This window comes from Carcharodon carcharias, chromosome 11, assembly GCF_017639515.1.
Source record: "Carcharodon carcharias isolate sCarCar2 chromosome 11, sCarCar2.pri, whole genome shotgun sequence".
NCBI lineage: Eukaryota > Metazoa > Chordata > Chondrichthyes > Lamniformes > Lamnidae > Carcharodon > Carcharodon carcharias.
The window spans coordinates 36,184,237-36,211,442 of NC_054477.1; the positions used below are offsets into that span (position 1 = coordinate 36,184,237).

Genomic DNA, 27,206 nt, shown 5'->3' on the forward strand with positions numbered 1-27,206 from the left:
GTAAATGAATAAAAATAAAAATGAATAAAAATAAAAATAAGTGGATAAAAATCAAAAATGAGTTTTGAAAAAAATGAATAAAAGAGGGGTGAAGATAGAGGAGAGAATTCATGGTCTGAAGTTGTTGAATTCAATGTTAAGTCCAGAAGGTTGTGAAGTGCCTAATCAGAAGATGAGGTGCTGTTCCTCCAGTGTGCGTTGAGCTTCACTGGAACATTGCAGCAGGCCAAGGACAGACATGTGGGCATGAGAACAGGATGGGTTGTTGAAACAGCAAGCGACAGGAAGGTCTGGGTCATGCTTGCAGAGAGACTTAAGGTATTCCGCAAAGCAGTCACCCAGTCTGCGACTGGTCTCCCAATGCAGAGCAGACCGTATTGGGAGCAGCGAATGCAGTAGACCAAATTGAAGGAGGTGCAAGTGAAGCGCTGCTTCACCTGAAAGGAGTGTTTGGGCCCTTGGACAGTGAGGAGGGAGGAGTTAAAGGGGCAGGTGTTGCATCTTCTGCGATTGCATGGGAAGGTGCCATGGGAAAGAGATGAGGTGTTAGGAGTGATGGAGGAGTGGACCAGGGTGTCCCGGAGTGAATGGTCCCTAAGGAATGCTGATGAGGGGTGGGGGGGAAAGATGTGTTTGGTGGTAGCATCATGCTGGAGTTGGTGGAAATGGCGGAGGATGATCCTTTGAATGTGGAGGCTGGTGGGGCGAAAGGTGAGGACAAGGGGGGCCCTATCATGGTTCTGAGAGTGAGGGGAATGTGTGAGGGCAGAGACGTGGGAGATGGGTCAGGCATGGTTGAGGGCCCTGTCAACCACAGTGGGTGGGAAACCTCAGTTAAGGAAGAAGAAAGACATGTCAGAAGCGTCGTTTTGGAAAGTGGCATCAATGGGACAGATGCGACAGAGGCGAAGGAACTGAGAGAATGGGATTGTGTCCTTAGAGGAAGCAGGGTGCAAGGAGCATTAGTGAAGGTAGTTGTGGGAGTCAGTGGGCTTGTAATGCATCAACTACCTCACTGGCCAATTCTTCCCCAGGATGAAATCCATCAGGACCCGGAGACTTGTCAACCTGCAGTTCCAAGAATTTGCTAAGTACCACTTCCGTGGTGATTGTAATTTACCTGAGTTCCTCCCCTCCTTCCAACCCTGATTTACAGCTATTTCTGGCATGCTATTTGTGTCCTCCATAGTGAAGACCGATGCAAAATCCCTATTCAATTCTTCTGTCATCTCCTTATTATCCATTATTAATTCCCTAGACTTATTTTCTATAGGACCAACACTCATCTTTTTTAAATATCTTTCAAAACTCTTATTGTCTGTCTTTATATTTCTAGCTAGCTTTCTCTGGTACTGTAATTTTTTCCTCCTTATTAACCTTTTAGTCATTCTTTGCTGTTTTTTTTATTCTATTCAATCTTTTGTCTTGCCACCCATCTAGGCACAAATATATGCTTTTTCTTTAAGTTTGATACTATCTTTAACAATTTTAGTTAACCATAGACGGTGGATCCTCCCCTTGGAATTTTTCTTTCTCGTTAGGATGTATCTATTCCAAAATATTCCCTTAAATGTCTGCCACTAGATCCCTATAGACTTATCCCTTAACCTAAATTGCCAGTTCACTTTTGCTTGTTCTGCTTTCATGCCCTCATTATTGCCCCATTTTAAGTTTAAAACACAAATGTTAGACGCACTCTTCCCTCCCTTAAACTGAACGTAAAATTCAATCATACTATGATCACTGTTACCTAAGGTGCCTTTACTATGATGTCATTAATTAATCCTATCTCATTGTACAATGCCAGGTCCAGTGTTGCCTGCTCCCTGACTGTCTCCAGAATATGCTGATCTAAGAAATTATCCCAAAAACATTATGGGCAGGATTTCCCAGTCAGCATGTGGGGTGGGGGCAGAATCCGCATGCCGATGCGTAAAATGACGTGGGATGACATTGGGCAAAACTCCTGACGTCACCCTGCATCATTTCAATTTTCAGGTTGGTGGGGGTGCAGCCGAATCAGCTGTGCGCCCGCCGACCTGTCAACGACCAATTGGGGACATTTAAAAAGTAATTGCAGTACTTAAAGGACCTGCCCATCCAACCTTAAGGTTGGTGGGCAGGCCGGGAGCCCTGGCGGGCTTCAGAGAAAGCATGAAACCTCATCCACAGGCGGGATTAGGTTTCATGTAGGTTTTTAAATACTTAACAGAAGTTTAATTAAAAGTGATGGACATGTCTCAACTCATGTGACAGTATCACATGAGGGGACATGTCAGAAAAATTTTATTTTTCTATTTTTAACATTTTTGAATTTGGCACCAATCTCCCTGAGGCAGCACTTAGCCTCAGGGAGATGCGTGCACTCTTTCACGCAGATGTGCAAAAGAGTGCACTCTCGGCTTAGGGAATCCCACCCCCCCCCCCCCACCCCAACCCCATCCGCACAGGGAGCGCATAGCGCTTCCTGGTGGACTTCACGCTGGGTGGGCCTTAATTGGCCTGCCCACGTAAAATGGGGGTATGCCCCCGAATGGGGGTGCCGATCGGAGGCGCGCCTGCATGCACCCGCTCCTGAACTCCCCCCCCCACAATGGGGGGAATATTCTGCCCTATATGAATTTGTCATCTTTGCTACCTTTGCTCATCTGATTTTTCCAGTTTATATGTAGATTAAAGTCCACCATGATAATTGCCATATCTTTCTGACAAACTCCCAGTATTTCTTCTTTGATACCCCATCTTACTGTAAGGTGTGATTACTGTAAGTTGCCTGTACTTTACTCCCAAAGGCAACTTCTTGCCTTTATCATTCCTCATCTCTACCCAAAGCGCTTTTGTATCCTGGTTTCCTGAATTTAGGCTCTCCCTCTCTATTGTGTTAATGTCATCTTTAATTAACAGACGCACCATTCCACATTTTCCTAACTTCCTATCCTTCCCAAAAGTCACAAACCCTTCAATGTTCAGGTCTCAATCTATCCCGTCCTGTAGCCATGTCTCTAATGGCTATTAGATCATATGTATTTATCTCTATTTGCATTATCAGTTCATCTGTTTTGTTTCAAATGCTACATACATTCAACAACTGTAAAGAGGATATCATTTTTTTCCCAATATTACTGTGGAATACCATGAGGCAGGCTTGTGGGGGCTGTGTGTGTTGTGTGTGTGGCTAATTTAATTAAACTGAAGACAATCAGACTGCAAGATTTAAATCATCAAAGGGATTAGCTGTACAAACAGGCATTTTGAAATGGAGATGGACGAGCTAAGATGAGATCCCAGTAGTTATAGTATGAATGGGAATTTACATTAGGAAATACGTGAGGAGTGAGGAGCTGTTGAATTTCAGAGACATAACAGGAAGTTTTACAACTGGCAAAGATCGTAAATAAATGAGACAAAGTTATTAGGTTTATTTTTTCTGAAAGTGCTGGCCATAATGACAACATGAAAAATTTTTATATTCTGGGAAAGGTAAATTCCAAAGAAAGTTTAGAACAATGGGTTTAGAAATAAAAGGGGGGAAAATATATTTAAGGAATGATTGAAAGCTGTACTGGGGTGGCCATGTGAGATCTTGAAAGGTGGGCTGTGCAAAGACAGACTTCTGAAAAGCAGCCTCTAACCACAGCAGAGAAGTGCTTGTTTGTCCCAGAAAGCAAGGTTTTGCTACAAGCCTTGGATTTCCATTGTCGAGTGAGAGGGAAGCTTGTGAAATACCTCCCTCATAGCAACAGTGGGCGCTTTGCAGTAATATTACTGGAAGTTTTATAGATTAAGAATCTATTTGGACTGTTGCCTGGAAAAGGGTGCTATTTGGGAGTCTAGCTAAGTAGAAATCTTTTGAGAAATGTTGTAAGGCTAAAGTTAACTGTGTAGTTGTAATCTTGCATGTTTATGTTTTCTTTTCTTTTGTTAATAAATGTTTTAACTTAATATTTAAAATCTCCAAAAGTGGTAGTGGAATCTTTACTTCTGGCTTCAGTGCACATACCTTCTCATAATAAAATACGAATTGCAAATTGTTGTGATAGCTTGGCCAAGTTTCCCTTTGGGATTTGGTCAGTCTGGCAATTGGCACTTGCCATATCATAACATTACAGAGCCTTAGGTTTTAGTCCTTTTATTATTTTTGTAATCTTTAACCTTATCTATTGGTTTACACTTAGATTTGTACTCGCTGTCTCTTCCTGACATGGTCCGTTTATCATTTACCGAATTAATACCCTCCTCCCTCACCTTGTCTCTGCTCTTTAATCTCCCACATCTTCCCACATTTAATCCTTTGCCCCCACTATTTGGTTTCTACTTCCCTAGTTATGTTTTCGCAAGAACACTTGACCCCAGATGGTTCAGGTGTAGACCATCCCAATAATACATCCCCTACTTACTCCAGTCTGGTGCTAATGCCCCACGAAATGGAAACCACTTCTCCTACACTAGTGTTTGAGCCATGCATTCACCTCTCTAACGTTATTTCCCTGTTCCAATTTGCGTACTGCTCGGTTAATAATCCAGGATGTTATGGCCTTTAAGGTTCTGCTTCTTAATTTGGTACCTAGCTCTTCATACTGACTATTCAGAATCTCCTTCCTTGTCCTACCTATGTCGTTGGTACTGACATGGACCACGATGAATGGACCCTCCCCCTCCCACTGCAAGTTCCTCTCCAGCCCTGAACATATGACCGAACTCTGACATTGGGCAGGCAACATAGCCTTCTGTACTCTTGCTCTTTGCTGCAGACAACAGTGTCAATCCCCCTCTCTATACTGTCCCCCACTACCACTATATTCCTGTTTGTTCCCCCAAATTGAAAGGCTTCCTGTACCATGGTGCCATGGCCAGCCTGCTTACCTACCTTAGACCATAAGACATAGGAGCAGAAATTAGGCCATTCAGCCCATCAAGTCTGCTCCACCATTCAATCATGCCTAATAAGTTTCTCAACCCCATTTCTCCCACCCTTTCCCCATAACCTTTGATCCCCTTACCAATCAAGAACCTATCTATCTCGGTCTTAAATACACTTAATGACTTGGCCTCCACAGCCTCCTGTGGCAATGAATTCCACAGATTCACCACTCTCTGGCTAATGAAGTTTCTCCTCATCTCTGTTCTAAAAGGTCTTCCCTTTACTCTGAGGCTGTGCCCTCGGGTCCTAGTCTCTCCTACTAATGGAAACATTTTCCCCACGTCCACTCTTTCCAGGCCTTTCAGTATTCTGTAAGTTTCAATCAAATCCCCCCTCATCCTTCTAAACTCCAAGGAGTATAGACCCAGAGTCCTCAAATGTTCCTCATATGTTAAGCCTTTCATTCCTGGGATTGTTCTCGTGAACCTCCTCTGGACCCTCTCCAGGGCCTGAACATCCTTCCTGAGATATGGGGCCCAAAATTGCTCACAATATTCTAAATGTGGTCTGACCAGAGCCTTATAAAGCCTCAGCAGCACATCCCTGCTTTTATATTCTAGTCCTCTCGAAATAAATGCCAACATTGCGTTTGCCTTCCTAACTGTCCAAAAGCTCCCACATTCCACAGTTGCAACGTAACACTTGTCCTCCAATTGTTACTTATGTTATTCAGTTAATTTAGTTTAAATACTTTCTTAATTAACTTAGAGTAATTCCAATGTATGCTACAATTTACCGTGCTTATTAAATGCTAGTACCACTGACAACTAAAAGCTACAGGTTTCTTAACTACACAGGTATGTGTTTTAGGTGTTTACTTTAATTATTTTATTTTTCAAGATTTAGTTCTATTTTATTCACAGATCTACCTTAACGCCTGTGTCCTAAGCTAGTTATTAATACACTGTCCCTAACACTAAGCGCTTATGGTCATTTAACATACTATCAACTTACAAAAGTATAGTGCCTGTACAATTTTAAACACTAGGAATAGAATAAACCTTAACCGCTTACTAGATACTCACACTAGTACTGAACACAATAACAGTCATTAACAGTAATAAACAAGTAATTGATGAAGCAGCTGAAGATGGTTGGTCCAAGGATGCTACCCTGAGGAATTCCTGCAGTGATGTCCTGGGGCTAATAACCACAACCATCTTGCTTTGTGCTGGGTATGACTGCAACCAGTGGAGAGTTCTCCCCCTAACTGCCATTGCATTCAATTTTTCCAGGGCTCCTTGATGCCACACTCGGTCAAATACTGTTGATGTCAAGGGCAGTGACTCTCACCACACCTCTGGAACTCAGCTCTTGTGTCCATATTTGCATCAAGGCTGTAAAAAGGTCAGGAGCTGAGCAGGATCCAGACTGAACATCACTGAGTAGGTTGTTGCTGAGTAAGTGCTGCTTAATAGCATGTTCCATCACTTTGCTGATGATTGAGAATAGAAGGTGGTGTTAATTGGTCAGATTGCATTTATCCTGCTTTTTGTGGACAGGACAAACCTGAGCTTTACACATTGCTGAGTTTGGCAGAGTCAAAACAACAGGCGGAAATCCTGCACCAATCCTGTAAGTGCAGGGGTTAAGAAAATTCCAGCTGTCGCCGTCTCCACATTAAATACAATCTTGATGTCCAAGATCAATTTCGCCCCCAAGTCTTCCAAAAGACCCTGCAGTCTTCGCAGGTCTGTACGTGCCATGCAACATGAGCAACCAGCTGGAGCATCATTCTGATTAATAAATCATGCCTTGTACTTTACTGTAAAAAATCTAACTCAACTTAACAAAAAGAAGTGTCAGGAGACAAAGTGAAATTATAACACTTTTGCCTAATGTAATCTTGTTTTTTGGGGGTTATTTGGTCTTGCATAACATCAAGGTAAAAAGCCATTTTAAGTAAGAATTAGAGACCTTTTGATCCTTCACATAAAATGTTGCAGCTGTACATCTTATATAATTATTGGGAAGTACTTCTGTATAAATCATTTAAAAAGTCTCTAATATCAGAGCAATTGTGGGAACTCAACATGTCGTAATTAGCTTTTCATTAGTGTGTTTGACAAGCTTTATCATGCAGTTTTTACACTTAATAGTTGCCAAACAAGAGATTACGTTATAATTAAAAAAACTACCAACTTTTTATCTCCCTGTTCCTTCAGTTCCTGGGTTATGGGCTTCTGCAGCCCATAATCCCACTCCCGCCCACTAGCCAGCCAGAGCTTCTCACCGTGCTTGGACAAGGAGACTGATACAGATAAGCCTTGGTTAAAATGTCTGGGTCCTCACACTGCAGAGGGCTGAATGCTTTGCTGTCTGCACTATCTGCATGACTCTTGCCTGAAGTTAAAATATGAACACCGGTCTTTCCAGTACTTTAGACTCAATTACTGGTTTACATTTCTACATTGTACTGTGGAAGGTATTAAAGGCATTATTTTTCGGTTTAATTTAAAACACACACAAAAAGGAGCTGGAATGCATCCTTTGAAGAATACCAAGGAGCCAAATGACACAGGATATTTCTTTAACCTGAACAGCACTCTTCCAATTGACTCTTACTACGTGCTTCACATAGCTTATAGCTGAGCTTTCCAACTCCAGCCTAATCTTCCTGGGTGTCAACTCCTTTATGCAAGTAGTTAATGTGCAGCAGAGGAGTGTAAAGCTGAATTATGCCCACCATTGCCACATGATAATGTAAGCAGGATGTTTCTACAGAAGGAATGAGAGAAAGTCAAAGGGCAACAGTGCCCACTCTGATGTGCTACCCAGTGGATCGCTTAACGTAGGCATGCTACTGGGCGCCTGAGAGCAAACTGCCTATTTGCTTCCTCAGGCGAAGGGAATAGAGTGGGAACTTGGCATAAGAAAGTACATAAGATACCTGAGGTGTTTCCCCCCACCACCACCACCACTCCTCCTCCCTCCCCCCCCCCCACCCCCCAGGTTGAGAAAAAAATAATCAAAATAAATTGTCATTTTCATATATAGAATCATCTTGGGGGCCCATCAATTAAAAGTCAGGTAGCCACTAATAAAACATTGCAAATGCAGGAAACCTAAAACATAAACAGACAACAGTTTTGGATGCAAAACATTTTTTTAGAATTCTAGCTTTTCCTGCATCTGGAAATAAAAATTACTGATTGAACTTTCAAAAATGTTTTGTAGACTTCGTTTTCTCCTAAAATGACCAATGCAGCAAAGTACAATAAGCTACTATAATTTTTGGCAGAAAAATTGAATCACATCGTCCATAAGGCCATCAGGAAGACCCTCCACCTCCCCCACCCCCCTTCCCTCCCCAAACCACTCAAAAACTCATGCTTAGCTTAAATACTGGTGCTTCAGGGCAGTTCCTGCCACAAGATACAAGGGAATGAGCCTGGATTGCATTGCCATGTGCTGAAGGATCAGTGTACTTTTATAAAGAGGGCCTGTACCATTGCTCCAAGTTGAATTAAACTCATTTCCTCCTTGAAGCCTTGAAACTCTGAAAGAACTGATAAATGTTGGAGCACCAAGTACATGTACCAATACAAACACTTCTTTTTTACTCAAACGGCATTGGCAAGATATCTTTCAAGTCCAGTGGAAAAACAAAAATAGTAAAATATGTAATAATTCAAATGCCAATATTTGACAGCAGGAAGCCCAACTGTTTAGTGGGCTTCATTAGATCACTTATTTCAGTTCAATGTATTCAATGAAATGTCCCCACAGATTAGATTAGGCTGTTCTTTGTGCTCTTGACAGCTTTCTAGCTTTGTGCTTCCTTGGAAAGCTGCCAAATATTTTGAAGCAAGTCCCAAATTTGTGCCTCAGGATATGTTTTATATGTAGAACTCTACGATAGCTGTGGTTAAGGAACAGTTTTAATTAATACTTTTACCTAAAACATATAGAAGTTCTTGCAGACATTTCTTCTGTATGCCTCACACTATTGTGCTAGCTCATGGTTTTGGCTAGCTTGCCTAGCTGTGGTTTCAATGACTGAGACAACCATTGTGTTTAGCCTTAAACTGCAGACAGTTGATGTGCATATTAATTTAGTGATTGAACACATGAGAATAACCATATCAGAAATGATCTGTAGATAACAATAGTTTGCTATCAGGTGTTCCCCTTTTTGCCTCCTGACATGCCCACCAGCACATGAATTTCTGGCTACAGGTGAGGAAGATTGCGGAAAGATCCTCTTCTGAGCACCTGTCCCCATTAAAATGTGAAATGAATAATTCTAAGCACTTTTTAACTTCACAATCAACTAATTCAGCAAATTATTTGAAAAGTGTATTTCACAGAGGCACTCTGCCTCATCCAATCTCTCCCCAATTCAAAAACATTCTCCTTCTTCAATTCACATGACACTTTCCCCTTTAACTCCACTTGCTAACAGAGACACTGTCACCTCCAACCCCCCGCCAAAGTCCAGAAGCACCCTCCATTCCTACCATCCCACATTTCACAGAGGCATTATCCCACATCTTTTCCCCAGGCTAGAGACACTTTCTCCTCTAAATCTCTTCAGAGTTCACAAAGGCATGCTCACCCTCCATCCTTTCAAATGATAGGGGTAATCATCCCTTTGCAAAGCTCCCTGAAAAGAATAGGGGCACTCCATCCTTTCTAATTCCCTTCAAGTCACTCCCTCCCTTCTCCAATTCAGAAACCTTCCATTTTCTCTAACACCACCCACTTCCTTGTTATATTCTCCTCTTTAAACAATCCTAATTTATTCAGGTAACCTATGGCTTCCAATTTTTGGAGAGGCTCATCCACTTTAACCCCACTCCTCTAGTTTCCAAAGGCACTCTTCCTTCCATTTCACAAACTTGTTTGCCCCTCCAAAATCTGGATGCTCTTTTGAGGTTTTGTTTACTGTTTTTTTACTTTAAATACCTTTGGTTGCCACGGCCCCAATTTTAACTCAAAACAGAACACAGGTGGGCAGAGGTCAAGGCAAACGCCAATCACCCTGCTCTAGCACCACCCTCCTCCCTCCCCAGAGCCCTGCCACCACCACCCCCAACCCAGCATTACCTTAGCAGCATGAGCCCCAGGAGATTTTAACTTCCAGGCCTCATCAACTTGACCCTGGTTAGTTGTCTTCCCAAAATAGGACATGGAAGCTGGTCAGAAGGTTGGAGGTGGCAGGAGGCTACTGAACAGCACTGAGGGAATGGACATTGACCTGCAGGATAAGTCATCCCTTTATCCCAGCATCTCTTCCAAAGAGTTTTCCTTGATGGGAAAGCCACAATGACCAACCAGTTAAAATGACAGTCGGAATCTAATGATGGTATCAGTTCTGGTTTGCATATTTAAAAAAGGACATCTTCAACTTCAAGGCCAGGATTTTACACGGAGATGTGGTCCCACCCCCGGCTGAAAAGTCAGGGTGAACACAAGCTTCCGCTTGGTCAGTCTGGAAGGCCCCGAAGACTGGGGCTGGGTTTGGGAGGGTGGGGTTCAGACCACGCTGGGGGTGGGGGATGTACTGTTGGAGAGGGGGGAGGGGCCTCTGCTGGGCACAGGGCGAAACAGGAGAAACCCCCTCAGCTTGCCAAAAGGTTTCACCAGCAGCCTCGCCATGTAGTCTGGACACCTGCCACTGGAAAAATACCAGCAGTAGTAGAAGGAGGCGCTAAACTGACAATCACTTGGCCAAATAAAGGCCTCAACTGGTCAAAAAGTGGTGGGCTGCTCGACACCTCCCTTGCCCCTGGTAAAATAATAGCAGAAGCAGGTATGCAACAAGCACAACACCAATACCATGGTAAAACAAAAACAGAATTACCTGGAAAAACTCAGCAGGTCTGGCAGCATCGGCGGAGAAGAAAAGAGTTGATGTTTTGAGTCCTCATGACCCTTCAACAGAACGTTGGAGGGTCATGAGGACTCGAAACGTCAACTCTTTTCTTCTCCGCCGATGCTGCCAGACCTGCTGAGTTTTTCCAGGTAATTCTGTTTTTGTTTTGGATTTCCAGCATCCGCAGTTTTTTTGTTTTTACCAATACCATGGTACCTGATTTCACAGATCCCCCGCCTGCTAGCCCACTCCTGGGGTTGCGGGGAGGGTCACATAATATCCCAACCTAGTTGTGTGTCCTTGTTGCCTGCCTAAAAAGAGTAGGTTATAAAATGCTGGAAGAGTGTGGAATATGTGGACAGAGCTAAAATTGCCCCTCATATTTCAAACTACTCTCATAAGTGATCAACTTTCTAAATCAGAGGGTTAGTTTAATTTGTCCAGATATCGAGGTACGTTTATACCATGCCCATGATTGAACAGAGAGGCCTTTCATTATATGTCAACTATTCAGCTTATCATGTGTCCTCACCTAATCTTCCTTCTCAGCAGATGGAGCAGAACAACACTGAGCAAGATTTTGGACTTTCACTGCCACACAAATTCATTAAAAGCAAATAGTAGGAAGAGCACAATCTAGGTTTTTTTTAACCCTGGTTGTTTATATTTGCTAGTTCCTTTTGTAGTTTGCAACACTCACGCTAAATTCTGGTATATGTCATTTATACTATAAACTCTCAAACAAAACTTCAAATTTTTAAGAACAACAAAAGGCTGCAAAAAGATGGCCACCCAAGGATCGTGTGACTTCTCTGGTGGATTGAAACACTCCCCTGTCGCAGAAGGGTACAAAAGGAATTTTCCAGACTCAACACTTTTCCCTGAAGCTAATTCAAAAGGGTAATTTCAAATTGAATAGGAAATCAGATATAAAGACACTAGCTGTCTCAAACTCTCAAGGTGTGAAAGTCATTACACAGGATGTATAATTGACCTGGCCACCCAGCTTATTTGGAAAAGGACTTTGGACTTGTAACAGGTCACGTGGCTGAGACAGCCGTGTTTGTGGTCAGCTTTTTAAAAACAGCAAAAGCTACTTCCAGAGAGTGACTTCCACCCAAACCCATCAGACAGCCATCGAACCAGCTGCAAGTCAACTATGCAGCCAAGCTAATAAACAACCATAATTTGAAAGCAGGAGAAGGACTCTGCCCATCCTATTACAACTCCAAGTTCACCTGAGAACTACTGGAAATTCAACTACAAGAAACTTTGCAGTTTACTGAAATTCTTCTGCTTACAAGACAAGACCATCACTTCAACTAAAAGCATCAACTCATCTAAAAAACTACAGGTCTACCATGAAAGACAGATTGAGACAAATATACTTTGTAATCATATGCTTTTTCTTCATTTGTATCTAATCTGTGTGTAAGTGATGGCATGTGTGAGGCGAGAGAGTGAGACGTCACCTTTTTAAACCTGCAGGGCAAACGTGGGATGATAAATAATCTTTATTTTCAAACTCACAAAAATTTTTAATTGGAACAATCACTCTATGGGTAAGAAAATATATACACCTCACATACAAAACACATTGACCACAGACAGTAATAAAACATAAATAATTTTTTCCATGAAAAATAAGTAATATTACCCACAGCTCCTTCCCTTTTCTTACCATATCGATGCAGCAACCATTTGGAATTGCAACCTCCCTTTGAAGGATACAGAGATTCCTCTTTGTGAGCAAATTGATCATAACTATGTAAATCTAATGAACTATTTTCTAAATACAACAAAGGCTGCCTATCAAACACTATTTCAACAATACCAAAGCGTATTTTTATTTAAACTGAGCGCTGAGGCTTTCACCCAGACACCTGTCTGACAAATTGACCAATTATTACAACAAATATCAAATTAAGCTGGGATTTCAGCAATTGAATTTGTTGTTTAAACTTATGTGTACTTTGACAGAATTATAGAAACCAATGCTGAGCTAAATCTTAAGAGAATAATCCTTTACTTCTCACACAAACACACACCCTCCCACCAAAAAACCACAAACATTTGTTCCACCTCTCCAGTTCACAACACTCTCCCCTCCTCACTTGACTTTTTCAATATTGGTCTCAGATGCAGCTCTTACTGGATATTGATTTTCACTCCAACAGCACGCTGTACCGAAGCTAGTAATTCCGAAGCTACTGAAAGCTCAAAAGTTCTTATCTGTAGTCCACAGCATAGTATCTGTTCCCAGAGAATATCAACAGTGTCAATTAGAACAGGACCAGCATTGAAAAGGTCATACAGGAGCGACAGCAATTTTCTGGCATGACCCCTTCCGGGAGCAAATGAACTGCAGCATCGCAACAAACTGATTTGTACCCTCAGGCAATTATGAGCATACAGGTTTGTATACATTGTGTACAACTGACTATAGACTCAAATGAGGGCAATAATTTATTATACAAATAATTCAAGGTAAATTCTTGTCCACATCTAGCTGAAAGCTGTCAGTGTTGGAAAATGAACATTTTCTGGGCTCTGGGACTGCTGATGAGTGACACATTAAGCAGCAGCCTTCCTGTTTTGACAAGTGTTGAAGTGACCATTAAACCTGTGAACTTCTGAGATGTTGGTAGTGAGATTTATGGTCAACAAGAGTGAAACAAATTGCTAACTCGTTTGCACATATGGAGCGGTGTTTATTTTCGGATAAAATACGTCAAAGTAGGTGACATCCACTTGTAAACCAAAATGAGTGAATCTCCTACTAAATGAGTTGATGGGTCTGGCAAACAGGTCACTCTTTTACACATGTGTGACTGAAAAAACAGACTTTGTAACTGACAAATTTGTTATTCAAAAGGCAATAGGCCGTGGGAGCTGGACTCAGGCAAGTGCAATGCTTTAAATGACAAAATAATAGGGCAAAAAATGATTGAGTAGGTAGGATAGCTTATATTGGTTATGAGAAGTAATAGTAAACAGGATTATATAAAGAGAAGATAGAAAATGAGGAAGAAGAGAGAACAGAGAGAAAAAGACTGAGTAGGCAAACAAAAGTAAATCATTTCAATGTTTTTGTTTTTACCCACCAAGTTTCCAATGTTTTGCGAATGGATCACCTAAATCTAGATATAGATTTCTCTACAGTTCCACTTCAGCCTAATGGCAAACTGAGAGCAAAGGTCCAAGAATTTTTCTGCCTCTGTCTCTGTTTACACATATGAAAACTTTTGTAAAATCCATCTTTTCAACCAATGTTTCAGTCACATCTCTTTACTCTATCATTTACTGTCATAGCTTGGCATTAAACTTCAAACCTGACATCATTCCCCATGCCTGCAAAGGTTGCTTTGGTGTTGATGAAAACACTATGATTTAATCTCAAAATTATCACTATTTCTCAGCCAAGCCAATAAATCAAACAGTTCACAAATGCAGTGATTTATATGGTAGAGGAAAAATCAGTAGCATCCATGCATGGCCTTCTTAATGATCTTAAAGCCATTCATGAATAATGACTCTATTTATTTTTTCTTTCATGGGACATGGGTGTCACTGGCAACATCACCATTTGTTGCCCATCCCTAATTGCTCTTGAACTGAGTGGCTTATTAGGCCAATTCAGGGGACAGTTAAGACATTGCTGCAAGTCTAGAGTCATGTTGGCCAGACCAGGTAAAGGTGGCAGATTTCCTTTCTTAAAGGGTATTAGTGAGCCAGATGGGTTCTTACAACAATCAATGTAGTTCACCATTGCTGAGACTCATACCAAATTTGTTAACTGAATTTAAATTCCAACAGCTGCCGTGGTGGGATTCGAACCATGCACCCCTGAGCATCAGCCTGGGCCTCTGGATTACTAGTCTAGTGACATTACCAGTACGCCACGTCTCCTCCATTATTCCTAAATCCCCAGCCAAAGGTTGGCAACATGTGGCTGCAATGAAGTTGTAGATTAAACAAAAATAATCTTTAACTTATATATAAAAAGGGACTACATGTAAACATAAGGGATCAAAACTTAGTTTATGTAGTGCCGCTTCAAGTGGTATTGTGGAAAAAGGGAGGAAAAATGCACCAAAGACTAGAGTCAGGCCACTGAAGGCCACAAAAGGTGATACAAAGCTGAAGATGGTTGAAAAATTAAGACAGAGCAAGGCCATGGAAGGAGTTAAAGGTAAAATTGAGAATTTTAATTAATGTTTTGGACAGCAGGGAACCAATATAGTGAGGAAAAGTCTTGAACACTTTCAAAATTTGTTTCAGCTGTTTAATTTAGAAAACATTACAGGATAAAATTCCAAAAGGTGTGAAATAATGCCACAGGATACACTTTACATATTTGTCTGAAACTTTTCTCTCCACAATTTCAGCAACAACATTTACATAAAAACAGATTATTGTCTCCGTTAAGAAAGTAGAAACGGCAATTTCCGATGAATGAGAGCGCCATGCATCCCATGACACAACAAGTATCTTTAAAAGGGTCAAAACGTCAACTTGAATTTCTGAATAAGAAGCACCTTAAAATACTGAAAATCACAATAAGAAAAGCAAAATTCTAAATGCAACAAAGATAATTTTCTTCAGTGATCTTCAATTATATGAAATGATCATATCCTGTGCTTTAAGGAATTAATAAAAAAAATGAACAACTAACATTAATATGGTGCCTTTCATGACCTCAAAACATCCCAAAGCACTTTACAGCCTGTGAATTGCTTCTGAAGTGTTGTCACTGTTGTAATGTAAAGTCCTATAACAGTACTGTGGTTACTGACCTCCCACTGGGAACATATGAACAAGTTAGCCTGAACTCCTGACATTCAGCAATTGCCTACCTGCACCACAACAGATTTAAGGACTTTCCAGGTTAAAAATACCAATAACATGGATTGAAGATTCACCATATTTGGATTTTCCATAATTACAGGCAGAAAAGTCGCTACTCCCAACAGAGTTCCATTCTGAACCAATCACCTCTCTGTCACATTCTCAAGCCACGTGTTACAAACAGCATACTGATCTATCACAACAAGGCCTTTGGTTAAAAAAAACTTGTATACTATAAGTTGTGCATTTCACAGTATCACAGTATCTTTACAGTGCAGAAGGAGGCCATTCGGCCCATCGAGTCTGCACTGCTCTCTGAAAGAGCATTCCACCTTGTCCCACTCCCCTGTCTTATCCCCATAACCTTGCACATTCTCTCTTTTCAGGTAGCAATCCAATTCCCTTTTGAATACCTCGAATGAACCTGCCTCCAGCACCCTTTTGTTTTAACAAAACTTGTTAATGGATTTTGCAAACATTTACAAATTATTCTGCTATTTCAAAATTGATCTTAAACCTGGCATCATACTATGAAATGGTTATTACAATGCCAGCAAACATCATTATACCTATTGAAATCAAGTTGTCTTCACTGTTTAACCATCTCACAAAAATTACTTTGCAATGTAAAATCTTAACTACCCCAAATCATTTCAAAAATATCAAAATGCTGGAGATTTTAAATAAAGCACAACACTAAAGCACAATAGCTTCTCTAAAGATGTAGCTATAACTCCAGACAGGACAATTTAATATAATCTTCCAAGCTATTTGCAAAGAAGTGTCAAAATAAACTGAATTGCAATGGATAGAATGATAGTGCACACTAAATTGTTTCTTCTCAAAAAAAAATTGCTAGTTTATTTATTCTTCACAAATCTACAGTACGATATGATAAATAATGTCACCATGTACATTATGTCATCTGAAAGTGATATCTTGACAAAAATTACATATAAAACTTCTGGTTTTTCAATGCCCTCCAAAGGATGGGCTTGTGAGCCATCATCTTCATTAGGGCTATGTTCTTTAATGATATTGTCAGAAAATTTGAATAAATTGAATTAGGGATACATTAAATCACAATCTACATTGTAAATTATACTCAGGAAATGGTTTCACGTGGAAAATGAAAAAGAAATGCTGTAAATGAGAGATACTTTCTCCCCAGCTCCTGTATCATTCAGCTCTCTGAGCAAGTATTCTGAAAGTTTTCTAAAAATCTGAAGTCTGCGGTATTTTTACTGATAAAATATTTATTTTGTCCAGTTAGGAATTTTGTATGCTTGAATCACATAGAAGAATTAAATGATCAATAGGTTTTTAAAGAAACTGAGACTTGAATCAATGACAAAATTGCAAAGTATCTGCTGTGAAACTAACCAATTCAATTTTCCATCCAAATTCTTCCGTTTATTGTTCAGATTATTTAAATAGTTAAAACAAGTGACGAGACAACAAAAATACAATAGTTTTAATACTGCATACTTGGAACCACTTTTAGCAATACTTAAAATGCCTGAATTTCATTGCTGCATTTTAATTAAACATCAAATTATGTTTTTTTTATTAAAAACTGAAATAACTAATTTATTGAATGATTGATTGATGAGAATATGGCAAATATGTTTGGATATTTAGGTACAGATACAAAATGATGAGGGAAAAGGTCTGTTTACAGGAAGCACTATGCAAACGTGGAGTGAAAAATTGGTTCTTTTTAAAGAAAACGAATTGTGACAAGTAATTTGTGTTGTGAAGTATGTATCCTAAATGCTACTTATAATTTTCAAAAGATGAATTCAGTTTGGTAATATTTCATACTGATTCCGACTTCCAAATATTCTGTCAAAGAACTGGGGAGAGGAATTTATTTTGCTTGGTTTCTGGCAAAAAATGGATGGTGCAAAGCCAAAGTGTGCCTAAAGACTTTGGCCTGAGGCCCGAGTGAAATTTAGCCTCAGCCATCATTTGCATGGAGCTAAAGAACTGTAGGCTATGATCAGGCTTGAGCAACCTTTTGCTGCTTAAATGCAGAGTCATCCCAGAAGTAGATCCACAGTTAAGATGAAGAGGAGTGGGTTGGGCCATAGTATGTTTGTCTGTATCTAAAGTCCTCTTTCTGGCTTGCACTCTGAATGCCTAGAAATCATCTGCTTCTAATTTCAACTTCCCAAGGAAATTGAGAATGTCACCCAAATTCATTTCTTCCCCAAAATGGCGATTTAACTCCCAAAAAGAACAAGCATGGCTATATTTAATTTCTTCCCAGTTAATGTGACTTTCCCATGTTAAAATTACCAATATTTTTGAATGGTGATGATAAGTTACAGATACAACTTCAAAGTAAAAATGACCAAGTGTTCACAAATAGGTGCATGTAAACACATTTTCAGAATAATTTTTTCTGTGGATCAGCAACAATAGAAATGGAAATAAAGGATCAACATTCTATCAAGACTCAAGACATATTTTTGCAAGAATGATTCTCCTTCAACAGGGAAAGACTACTAACCTATTATGTGGTAATAGCACAGTAGAATATACTGGCTTCCAAAGCCAAAAGATGAGGAATGATGTTATGAAAGTCTTACTTGGAGAGAAACAGAGAGAGAGAGAAAGAGAAAGAGAGGGATAGAATTGTGTAATTGCAAGTGCCACAGGAAAAGTTAAAAAGTTTATTTCAGCAGCCACCTTTCTTGAGCTAATGTTGTCCTCCTACTATTTCTCCTAGATTGAAAAGAAAATCAGTTTTGCAGGCAGCACTTGCAAGATTTTAAAGGTGTTCCACATTTCTATCCACATACAATCCAAATATTAGGGAGCAAATAGCAAAGAGACATGTTCTGAAAATGTATGCTCTAAGACTTTGAGTAAATGCTCTGGAATGTTTGGCCTGAAAGCACTGTTGGAAATTTGAGCGTGCAGCACTGTGAGAACTAACACCTTGACATCCGCCAGAAAACACTTGCAATAGTTGAAGTGGGAAGGAACATCTGGTCACTGAAACCATACTACAGAAAGGACAATACTATTAAACAGCCTGATTTTACACATAGCAGACCGAATCACTTACCACTATCTTCAACAGAGAAGTGGAATACGTCACTTGTCGCATTGTCCCCTTCTTTCAACACATAGCAGATCTTCATGTCATCAACTTCCCCTGCAATACCAATGATCGTTTAGTATTTTAAGGAAGGTAAATTAGGATCTGTTTCTCACATTGCTTTTGTCACTGTTTCCTGCAGTGATCAATGAAATCTGTTTTTAGAGTAGTCAGCGAGACAGTGGAACATTTGGACAATTAGAATGCTAAGAGACACAATGATGGTGCTAGTTAAGAACCCTCATATAAATTTGAAATATGTCACAGCACTCGGGACTGATTGGAAACCAGGAGCTGTGCCAAAGGGCAGGTGAAAAAGAAAGCTAAGAAAACCAGAAGACATCTAACCTGGTGTCATGCTTGTGTGCTCCACAGCAGCTGCTTAAGAGCACAGCAGGAAATATTTTAAGTTAAAATAAAACACAAATGATGCTTTTGAATCCAACACTATGCATTGGTTTTGAAAAATGGAAATTTCATCAGCCTTTCCTCCAGAAAAGCACACATTCTTTACCAGCAACATCCTAACAACAACGCAACTGGCTTCCATTGGAAAAGCACTTGTTGTTTATTAATGGCAGTCAGAATTGGTAGTTTACGATCTGGCACAATTGCTAGCTATTTGCTCCAAAATACAATAAAATGGTAAGTAAATTGTTTACTTGGTTAATTAGCTTTATGACCTGGCCTGCTGTAGCTATTCAAGCCATTTTAAATCTCATTTGTAGTTTAATATTCCAAGCATGCTCCAACATCTGACAGACCCAAGAAGCCTAATAGACTTGATGTTCAACATATCCAACCAATGCAGTGCAACAATCAAAGCTTAGATAACATTTACCAACAAATAAAATGCTGGAAACACTTAGAATGTTGCAGATTCTATAGGGAAAACAGAGAAATTAATATTTTAGTTGCAGACCTTTGTCAAGTGCAGCTCAGAGTTGGTAGCCTCCAAACTCACCCAGCAGCATGTTATTAATGGACCTCTCACTTCACTGACAACTTCATGTAAAGTGACAAGGGAATTCAGGCAGTGTGTACTGTTCAGGTCATGTTGGGCTGCCAGGTACAGGTAATGCTCTGTCACTTTACGTTGGTTGTGTGCAGACCTAAGAGAATCTGGACAATAACCATTACATCTTCCTGCATTGATGGCTCACCACTATCTGATAAACTGCAGAGCCCCAATACTTAAAGGAATAGGGGCCTTCGTAGTTTTGGGACTCCGATATGACTGCTGTCAAAGAAAACTCGATTAACGTGGCAGCACTTAACTTAAAAAAGGTGAGAATAAATATTGTTTCATGTTTAACTTCAAGAAAAAACAGAAGTAGTTTGACTTTAGTTCAGGCCTGCCACTGATAGGGAAAATTGAACAGAGATTATCTGATTGTTGGATAACCAGCTCTGATGATCATCACAGCTGCCCTTCCACCTAGCCCAAAACTGTATACAAGTCTACACCTATGTTTAGAGCCAGAGTTTACAAAAACAGGCAATTTAATCAATCGAGTCAGTGACAGCTTTGGTAGAACACTCCAAAACTAATCCCATAGCTCCACTTCCTCTCCATAGCTACCTTCTGCTTCAGGTATTGATGCAATTTTTTGCTTAAAATGCAATGGTTTTTGTCTCAACCACTCCTTGTGTCAAAGCAATTCATATTCAAACAACTTTCTGTGCAAGAAAATGTCTCTTAGGTTTTTCAATTTTTTTTCAATTGATGACCTTTTACCCTCCCAACCAGAGAAAATAGTTTTTCCCAATACACTATCATTACCTTTCCTAATTTTAAAAGTCTCTATTAAATCTCCTCTCAAATTCTTTGATCCAGTGGAAATAGTTCCAGTAATTCCTTATAACTACTGTTCCCACCTCTGGCATCATCCTCATGAATCTATGCAGCTCACACCCTATGGCTTTATAGTCCTTTTGACAATGGACCACCCAAAATTGACACCATGACCTATAACCCTAACCTCAGAAGAATACATTGTACAACTGCAGACCCACACTGGCCATTTTTAGAGCCTGAGACTGTTATGCTGAATTCTAAGTAATCTGTGGTCTGGATGCACAATTAAGAAATTAAATTGACACTGTCCCAAGTTAATTCACAGAAGGCCTCTTTAGCTAGAAGAGAGATAAAACTTTATCAATCAGTAGTGCCAGATTTCAACCTAGGTCCCAAAAGTAGACAGATGGTGTATTAATGTACTGTATTGCCCAGTTACCCCAACTATAAAATTGTGTATGGCACTTGTTGCATGTAATGTTAAATATAGATTTTATTTGACGCTGTTTTTAACTGAACTTCTGAGTTCATGTTTGAAAGGTCATTACACAAAGTCATCTCTATTAAGAAGATAGTTAACATTGTTGTAGCATAACAGTACAATTTTGTTGGAAAACAGGACCAGACAACATTGTACACTGTAACATTAGCTTGGCTATTGCTAAACAATATTAGATTCCCAGTCTAAAAATGAGCACAAATTGGTGCTGCTTTTTAACCTTTAATTAGCTAATAAAGTTTAGACTTGTAATGTATCAATACTGTTCATATTCCTTCTTTATATAATTCTCACATATATATTGCATGCAAAATAGATTCTTAACATTGAACATTTAGTAGCAAGCTGAATATTGTTTCAGAATTACAAGATATTTTATCTTCACTCTCATTCAGACAATTTTTCTACCAAAATCCAATAAAATGTAAAAAAAAGTAACATCGCTCCCAAGAAAGAATAAAATGTACCAGAAAGCAATCAGAACAATAAAATCAGTATGACATGAAAGGAATCTTACCCTGAGTGAATCCAGTAACACTTTCATTTCCTTTGCCCATGTGGATCAGGTATCCATGTTCAGGACCTTCCAGGATCTTGAATCTTAGAACACTGTGCACGCTGTCACGATCTTCAGCTTTTAATGCTTTGCTTGTAATCATAAACCCAAGGTGCCCTGTGGTGAGCCCACGAAGAGTGGGGGCGCCTTTATTCACAATAATCTGAGGCACTCCATTGTCCACCGGCATTGTCCGTATTTTCATCATCTGTGATTTTCGAGTTTCAAAGATGGTGTCCGGGAAAACATAGAAGTCTGTGTGTGTGCCATCAGTCACTGTGAAAGAAAAGCTATCCTCAGAAAATTCTGTCCCATCGTGCTTGTAACTGATGAGGTTCTCATTCAAGTCCTGCTTTGTAAAAGATGTGACAGATGTAGTGCGGTTGAATAGCAGCTGTCCATGAACTGGAACTTGTGTCACAGTAAATCGCAGCAAGCGATCTGGGGTGTCTCTGTCTTCAACAGTCAGTTCAAATGGGGTAATTAGTTTTATTTCTCCTTCATTCACCACCAAGTCATGGAAAGTAAGAACAGGTTTTTTGTTGTCAACGTCACTGATGGAGATCCTGAAAGTGCGAAACACAGGGTTGTAGCCATCTGTGACTTCAAATTCAAAACTGTCCATTTTCACCTCATCATCAGATGTGTGAATGTAGTAAACTTTGTTACCAGCTAACTGAAGCTGTGAGAATGTCGTGATAGGTACTCCTGGCTCGTCTGTGCATTCCAGGTGACCACGAACAGGTGCTCGGGTAATACTGAAAAGCAGATTTTCATCTGGGCTATTCAGGTCAGTGGTGCTAAGTAAATCTGTTGTAAGAGTTACTTTTCCACCTTCCTTTAGAGAGACTCCTTTACTGACCACATCAGGGAAGATCATATCAATACCGCCAATAGAAACATAAAAGTAACGATCGATGAGTGGATTAATGCTGTCTGTTACATCAAACTTGATGAGATCGCGGATGCCTTCCTGGCCAGTATGTGTATACTGAATCAAGTTCTTGTCAATATCATCCTGGGTGAAATTCATTCCTACTGTAATGTTTTCAAAGTTGCCTGAAGGAAGAAGATGCTGCAAGAGCCCTTGACTTGGTCCGTAACGTATGATGTACACAAGTGATTTGTCATCAGAATCGAGGTCTGTAGCTTTAAGAATTTTATCATTTATTATTTTTGTTTCTCCAATCTCAATTTCAAGTCCATCATTTATGGTCATTCTTGGGGTCTCATCATCAAGTGGAATGACCATTATAATTACTGTTTTTTCAACACTGTACTTCCCATCGGTAAGTCGAATGTCAAAACTGTCTTCCTTGGTTTCCGAGTCATCATGCTCATAAACAATGCTGGAGCCTTCTCTGATCTGATCTAAAGTAAAGCTGTTGACAAGGACAGTGCCTGTCGTAAGCTGATTTACTATCTGACCATGCTTTGGTGGCTTAATGATGGAGAAAGTTAAGCCATTGAGAGGGATGTCGGCATCTGCAGCATTGAGAATAGGAGTGTCAATAACGAGACTCATACCTTCCATTACTACAAATTCCCTCATGTAAATCTCTGGCTTTTCATCATTTGCAGGGATTATCACAATAGGAAAAAAGTGCCTCTGTGAGAAGTTAATTCCATCAGAGCAGCGGAATGTAAACCTATCTTCCACTGGTTCCACAGTTTTGTGAATGCTCTGGACATAATTAATGTGTCCAAGACGTATATCTTTAAAAGTGAAAGCAGTGATAGCAGTTCCTGCACGAGATGTCTCAGACCCAGGAGCTGGCGAAATGTTCTCTACATAGCCAGAAGTTGGTTGGACAATAATAGTACAGAGAATATCATCATCGGGGGTATCAAAATCTTCAGCTTTCAAATTGTTTAATGATATTGTATTTTTATCACCTTCAACGACAGTAAACTGCTTTCCTACAATAACTTCTGGAGCCTGACTGTCAACAGGAAGGATGGTCACCTGCACACGAACACCTTGCACTTTATTTCCTCCAATGTTCCACTCATCAGACATGTCAGTGAGAGTCAAATTAAAAGAATCTTCCTCTTTTTGCAATCCTATCTCACCATTTGTGTGAGTGTAAATCACAACCCCATTGATAATGTCTTGTTGTGTAAACCTTTCAGAGGGAATTCCATTAACTAAGATCTCTCCCAGTTTTGGTTGGTCCTCAACAATGAAAGTCAATCTAAGATCATCCGTGTCTTCATCGGTTCCTTGGATGACATTGGTTGTTATTTCGGTAGCTCCATTTTCCAGCACATCTAAGTATGATCCAATAGTTCCAACTGGCAGCATAATAGTTGGCACTTCATCATCAACTGGACGTACTGTTACTTTAACAGTGATTGTAACCGTATGAACTCCATCACTTACATCAATTTTCAAAGAGTCATCAGTAGACTCATCGCCGTTGTGCACGTATGCGATTTTCCCATTGCTTATGTCATTTAAATTAAATGTTTCTCCTTCAGTTATAACAACACCTGCATACTGCAACTGGCCATGCTTTGGAGGCTGAGAGAGCGTAAATGTTATCTGGGGTCCATCAGTGTCTGGATCTGTGGCATCCAATTCAGCACTTGTAATTATATATGTATCCCTCTCAAACATTATAAATCCAGTGTTGGTTATTTGAGGTGGTTTGTTGTCAACAGGCTGCAGAAAGATTGTACATGTTCCATCCACACTGTTCCCAGCCGTGTCTTCTACTGTAAACTCAAACTGAACAACGTGAGGAATAATTCCAAGTTCCACATCTGGAGGTCGGTAGGCAATTTTATGGTGGTTGACCTGAGCTTGGGTGAACTCCATCACCAGGGTGTTGGGGCTTTCAGTTAACACTATATTGCCCATTTGCACGGGATTGTTTTCATCAGTGTCGGTGGGGGGCTTCGTAATGGTATACTTCAAATCTCTGTCATCCGAATCTAGATCAGTATAACGAAGATACTTCCTCCGAAAGTGGGTCAAGCGGTACTCTTCAACAATCATCTGTAAGGTGCTTCCTGGATATAGCTCAGGGGGAATGTCATCCACCGGTTGGATTTTGATGATGAAGGTATGCTGGCCCGACTGATTCGGAGGGTCGTTGTCATCCTGCACGCGGAATAGGAACTGGTCCATGACGGTGGTGGTGCTGTGAGGCCCCACATGTCGATAGAAGAGTTTGCTGTCTATGATATCCTGCTGGGACCACTCCAGCACCACCTTCTCGAAAGCCCCGTCTTTTTCGATGAACTGCCAGGAGTAGGAGTCGGCGGGAGGTTCCAGCTGCCGGAGGACAAGCTGCCCGATTTCGGACAGAGGGGCTTCCACCGTGAACGCGATGGTGGAATCTTCCGAGTCGATGTCGGTGGCGCTGAGCACCGCGGGGGAAATGGGGGCCAGCTGGTTCTTGGAGAGCACCAGGCCGGTGTTGGCGTTGACGATGGGCGGCTCGTCGTCGGTGGGCACGATGGTGATGGGGAAGAGGAACTCCACGTCGTGCCGGCCGTCCGTCATGCGGAAGATGATGTTGTCGCTGTAAGTGTCGCTGCCGTCGTGCTGGTAAACCACGATGCCGGCGTCCAGGTCGGCGGCGGTGAAGAACTTGCTGCGGGAGCCCAGCACCGTCAGCTCGCCATGCCTCAGGCCGTCCAGGACGGCGACCCTCACCTCCTGCAGGTTGTCCTCGTCGCTGAGCTGCAGGTTGTGGCGGCTGGACAGGGCCCGCGACTGCCCCTCGTACAGCAGCTGCCCGGTGTTGCGGGTCACCACCGGCGCCAGCGTGTTCATGGGCTTCACCACGATCATGAAGGCGAAGGGGTCGGACACGGCGCCCTCGGTGTCCACCACCTCGAACTCAATCTGGAAGATTCTCTCCACGTCCGAGTCGGTGGCCGGCGGCTTGTAGGCGATTTTCAGGTCCTTCAGGTCCCGCTGGTAGAAGGAGGTGACGGGCAGGCTCTGGTCGTCGGTGCTCACCACCTCCACCTGGCCGCCGCCTCGGGGCGAGGTGATGTTGAAGATGAGCTCGTCCGCCTCCGACTCGGTGTCCTCGGCCGCCAGCATGTCCGGAGTGATGGCGGTCAGCACGAACTGGTCCACCTCCATCATCATCATGGCCACGAAGCTGGGCTTGGGCGGCGTGTTCTCGGCCCCCTCCCGGATGCGGACCAGGATCTGGAAGTACTCCTGCTTCAGCACGTTCCCCTGGCGGTCCAGGAGCTCGGCCACCATGGGGATGTAGTCCCGGTTGGGCGACCGGCTGGCGGCCGTGTGGCGGTAGCGGATGTCGGAGTTGACAAACTCCTCGCAGTCCACCATCTGGCCGGCCCTCTGCTCGTTCAGCAGCCGCCCGTAGCGGGGGAGGCCACCGGCGCCACTCAAGGTGCCGATCCGACAGACCTCCCAGCTCGGGTTGTAGTTGAACTCCAGGAGCTTGCGGTCGATGGCGTTGCTGGTGCCCAGCAGCTTGTCGACGCTGAGCGGCATGTTGCGGGTGATGATTTCCAGCTGGGTGAAGACCACCTCGACCTCCAGCATGAAGGGGATGATAACCGTGTCGGTCTGGGTGTCGTACCTCAGCTGCAGCTTCACCCGGTCCCGGGACGGGCTCCGGGAGCCGAAGTGCGAGTACTTCACCTCGTCCCGTCCGAAGTCGCAGGGGAACTTCTTGGGCGTCAGCTGGCCCGGCCTCTGGGACAGGGGGTCGTTGCCCAGGACGGTGACCGTGCACTTGTCGTCCGGGTGGACCTGGATGACCAGGTCGTGGATGGGGTCGAGGTCCACCGAGCGGCCGAAGGGCACACGGATGCCATTATTGGCGAGAAGTATCGAGTCTTCGGACAGCCCCGACCTGAACCCATAATAAAGATCCACACTGTCCAAACTCTCCTGCCCCGATGTGCTACCTGTCACTGTCAGAGCCAAGAGCAGCAGCAGCCTGGCCACAGATACACAGAAGCAGGAAAACTCATTCTCCCCTCTCCGCTGCAAACTTTCCATGGTGTTAACTTTCTTTTCAAAAAGAGTTATTTTCTTTTCCCTCCTCACTCAATTTACAAGCAAGGTTCTGCAGAGATGAGTATATATTTATATATATATGTCAAAGAAGTGACAATTGTCTTATTGTTTTTTCTTCTTGCTGTTGTTCAGTACCAAGTTTGCAGCCACTCTTTCTCTCTGCCGCGGTATCAATCTCCCACTGCACCGAGTTCCAGCCCAAACTCCCGGCTATAAACTCCCTGAGCCTGGACTAACCTGTCTACGGAAGTACCGCCCCGCTGCCGGCACCGATTGGAGATCAATCAGATCCCAGCCCCGCTCCTTCTCTCCCCTCTTTCCGGCCGGTGGGTGGTCAGGTGAACTGTCAATTAGGTGACGTCTGCCAAAAGGGGCTCCTCTCTCACCACCAACCCCCTCCCCACCACCAACACCCACCCCCCACCCCCCCCCCTCCCTTCCCCTCACTCCTCTGGTCTGGGAATAGACCCCCAGCGCTCCGTAAATGGCAACGGAGCCAGAGGCGACAGCAGTGATCGGGGAAAGAGAGATAGAACAAGTTACATTGGGGGTGGGGGTCGGTGCAGAAGCACAAAGGGAAGCTCCGAAAACTGATATCTTTAAAGATTAGGAGAGGGGAAAATGAAGCCAACAAAACTGGAAA

General features: G+C 42.0%; 1 protein-coding gene across 1 annotated transcript in view; it reads right to left on the reverse strand.

Moving 5' to 3' along the window:
• Nucleotides 1–26,727, reverse strand: part of LOC121284011 (FRAS1-related extracellular matrix protein 2-like) — a 277,796-nt gene extending 251,069 nt beyond the window's left edge. Inside the window, exons 1-2 of the mRNA XM_041198924.1 lie at nt 21,511–26,727; nt 18,664–18,753 (exon numbers count right to left, since the gene is read on the reverse strand). Of these exons, the coding sequence (XP_041054858.1) occupies nt 18,664–18,753; nt 21,511–26,545 (5,125 nt within the window). The 5' untranslated portion in view covers nt 26,546–26,727. The remainder of the gene's footprint in view (nt 1–18,663; nt 18,754–21,510) is intronic.
• Nucleotides 26,728–27,206: the final 479 nt, after the last annotated feature.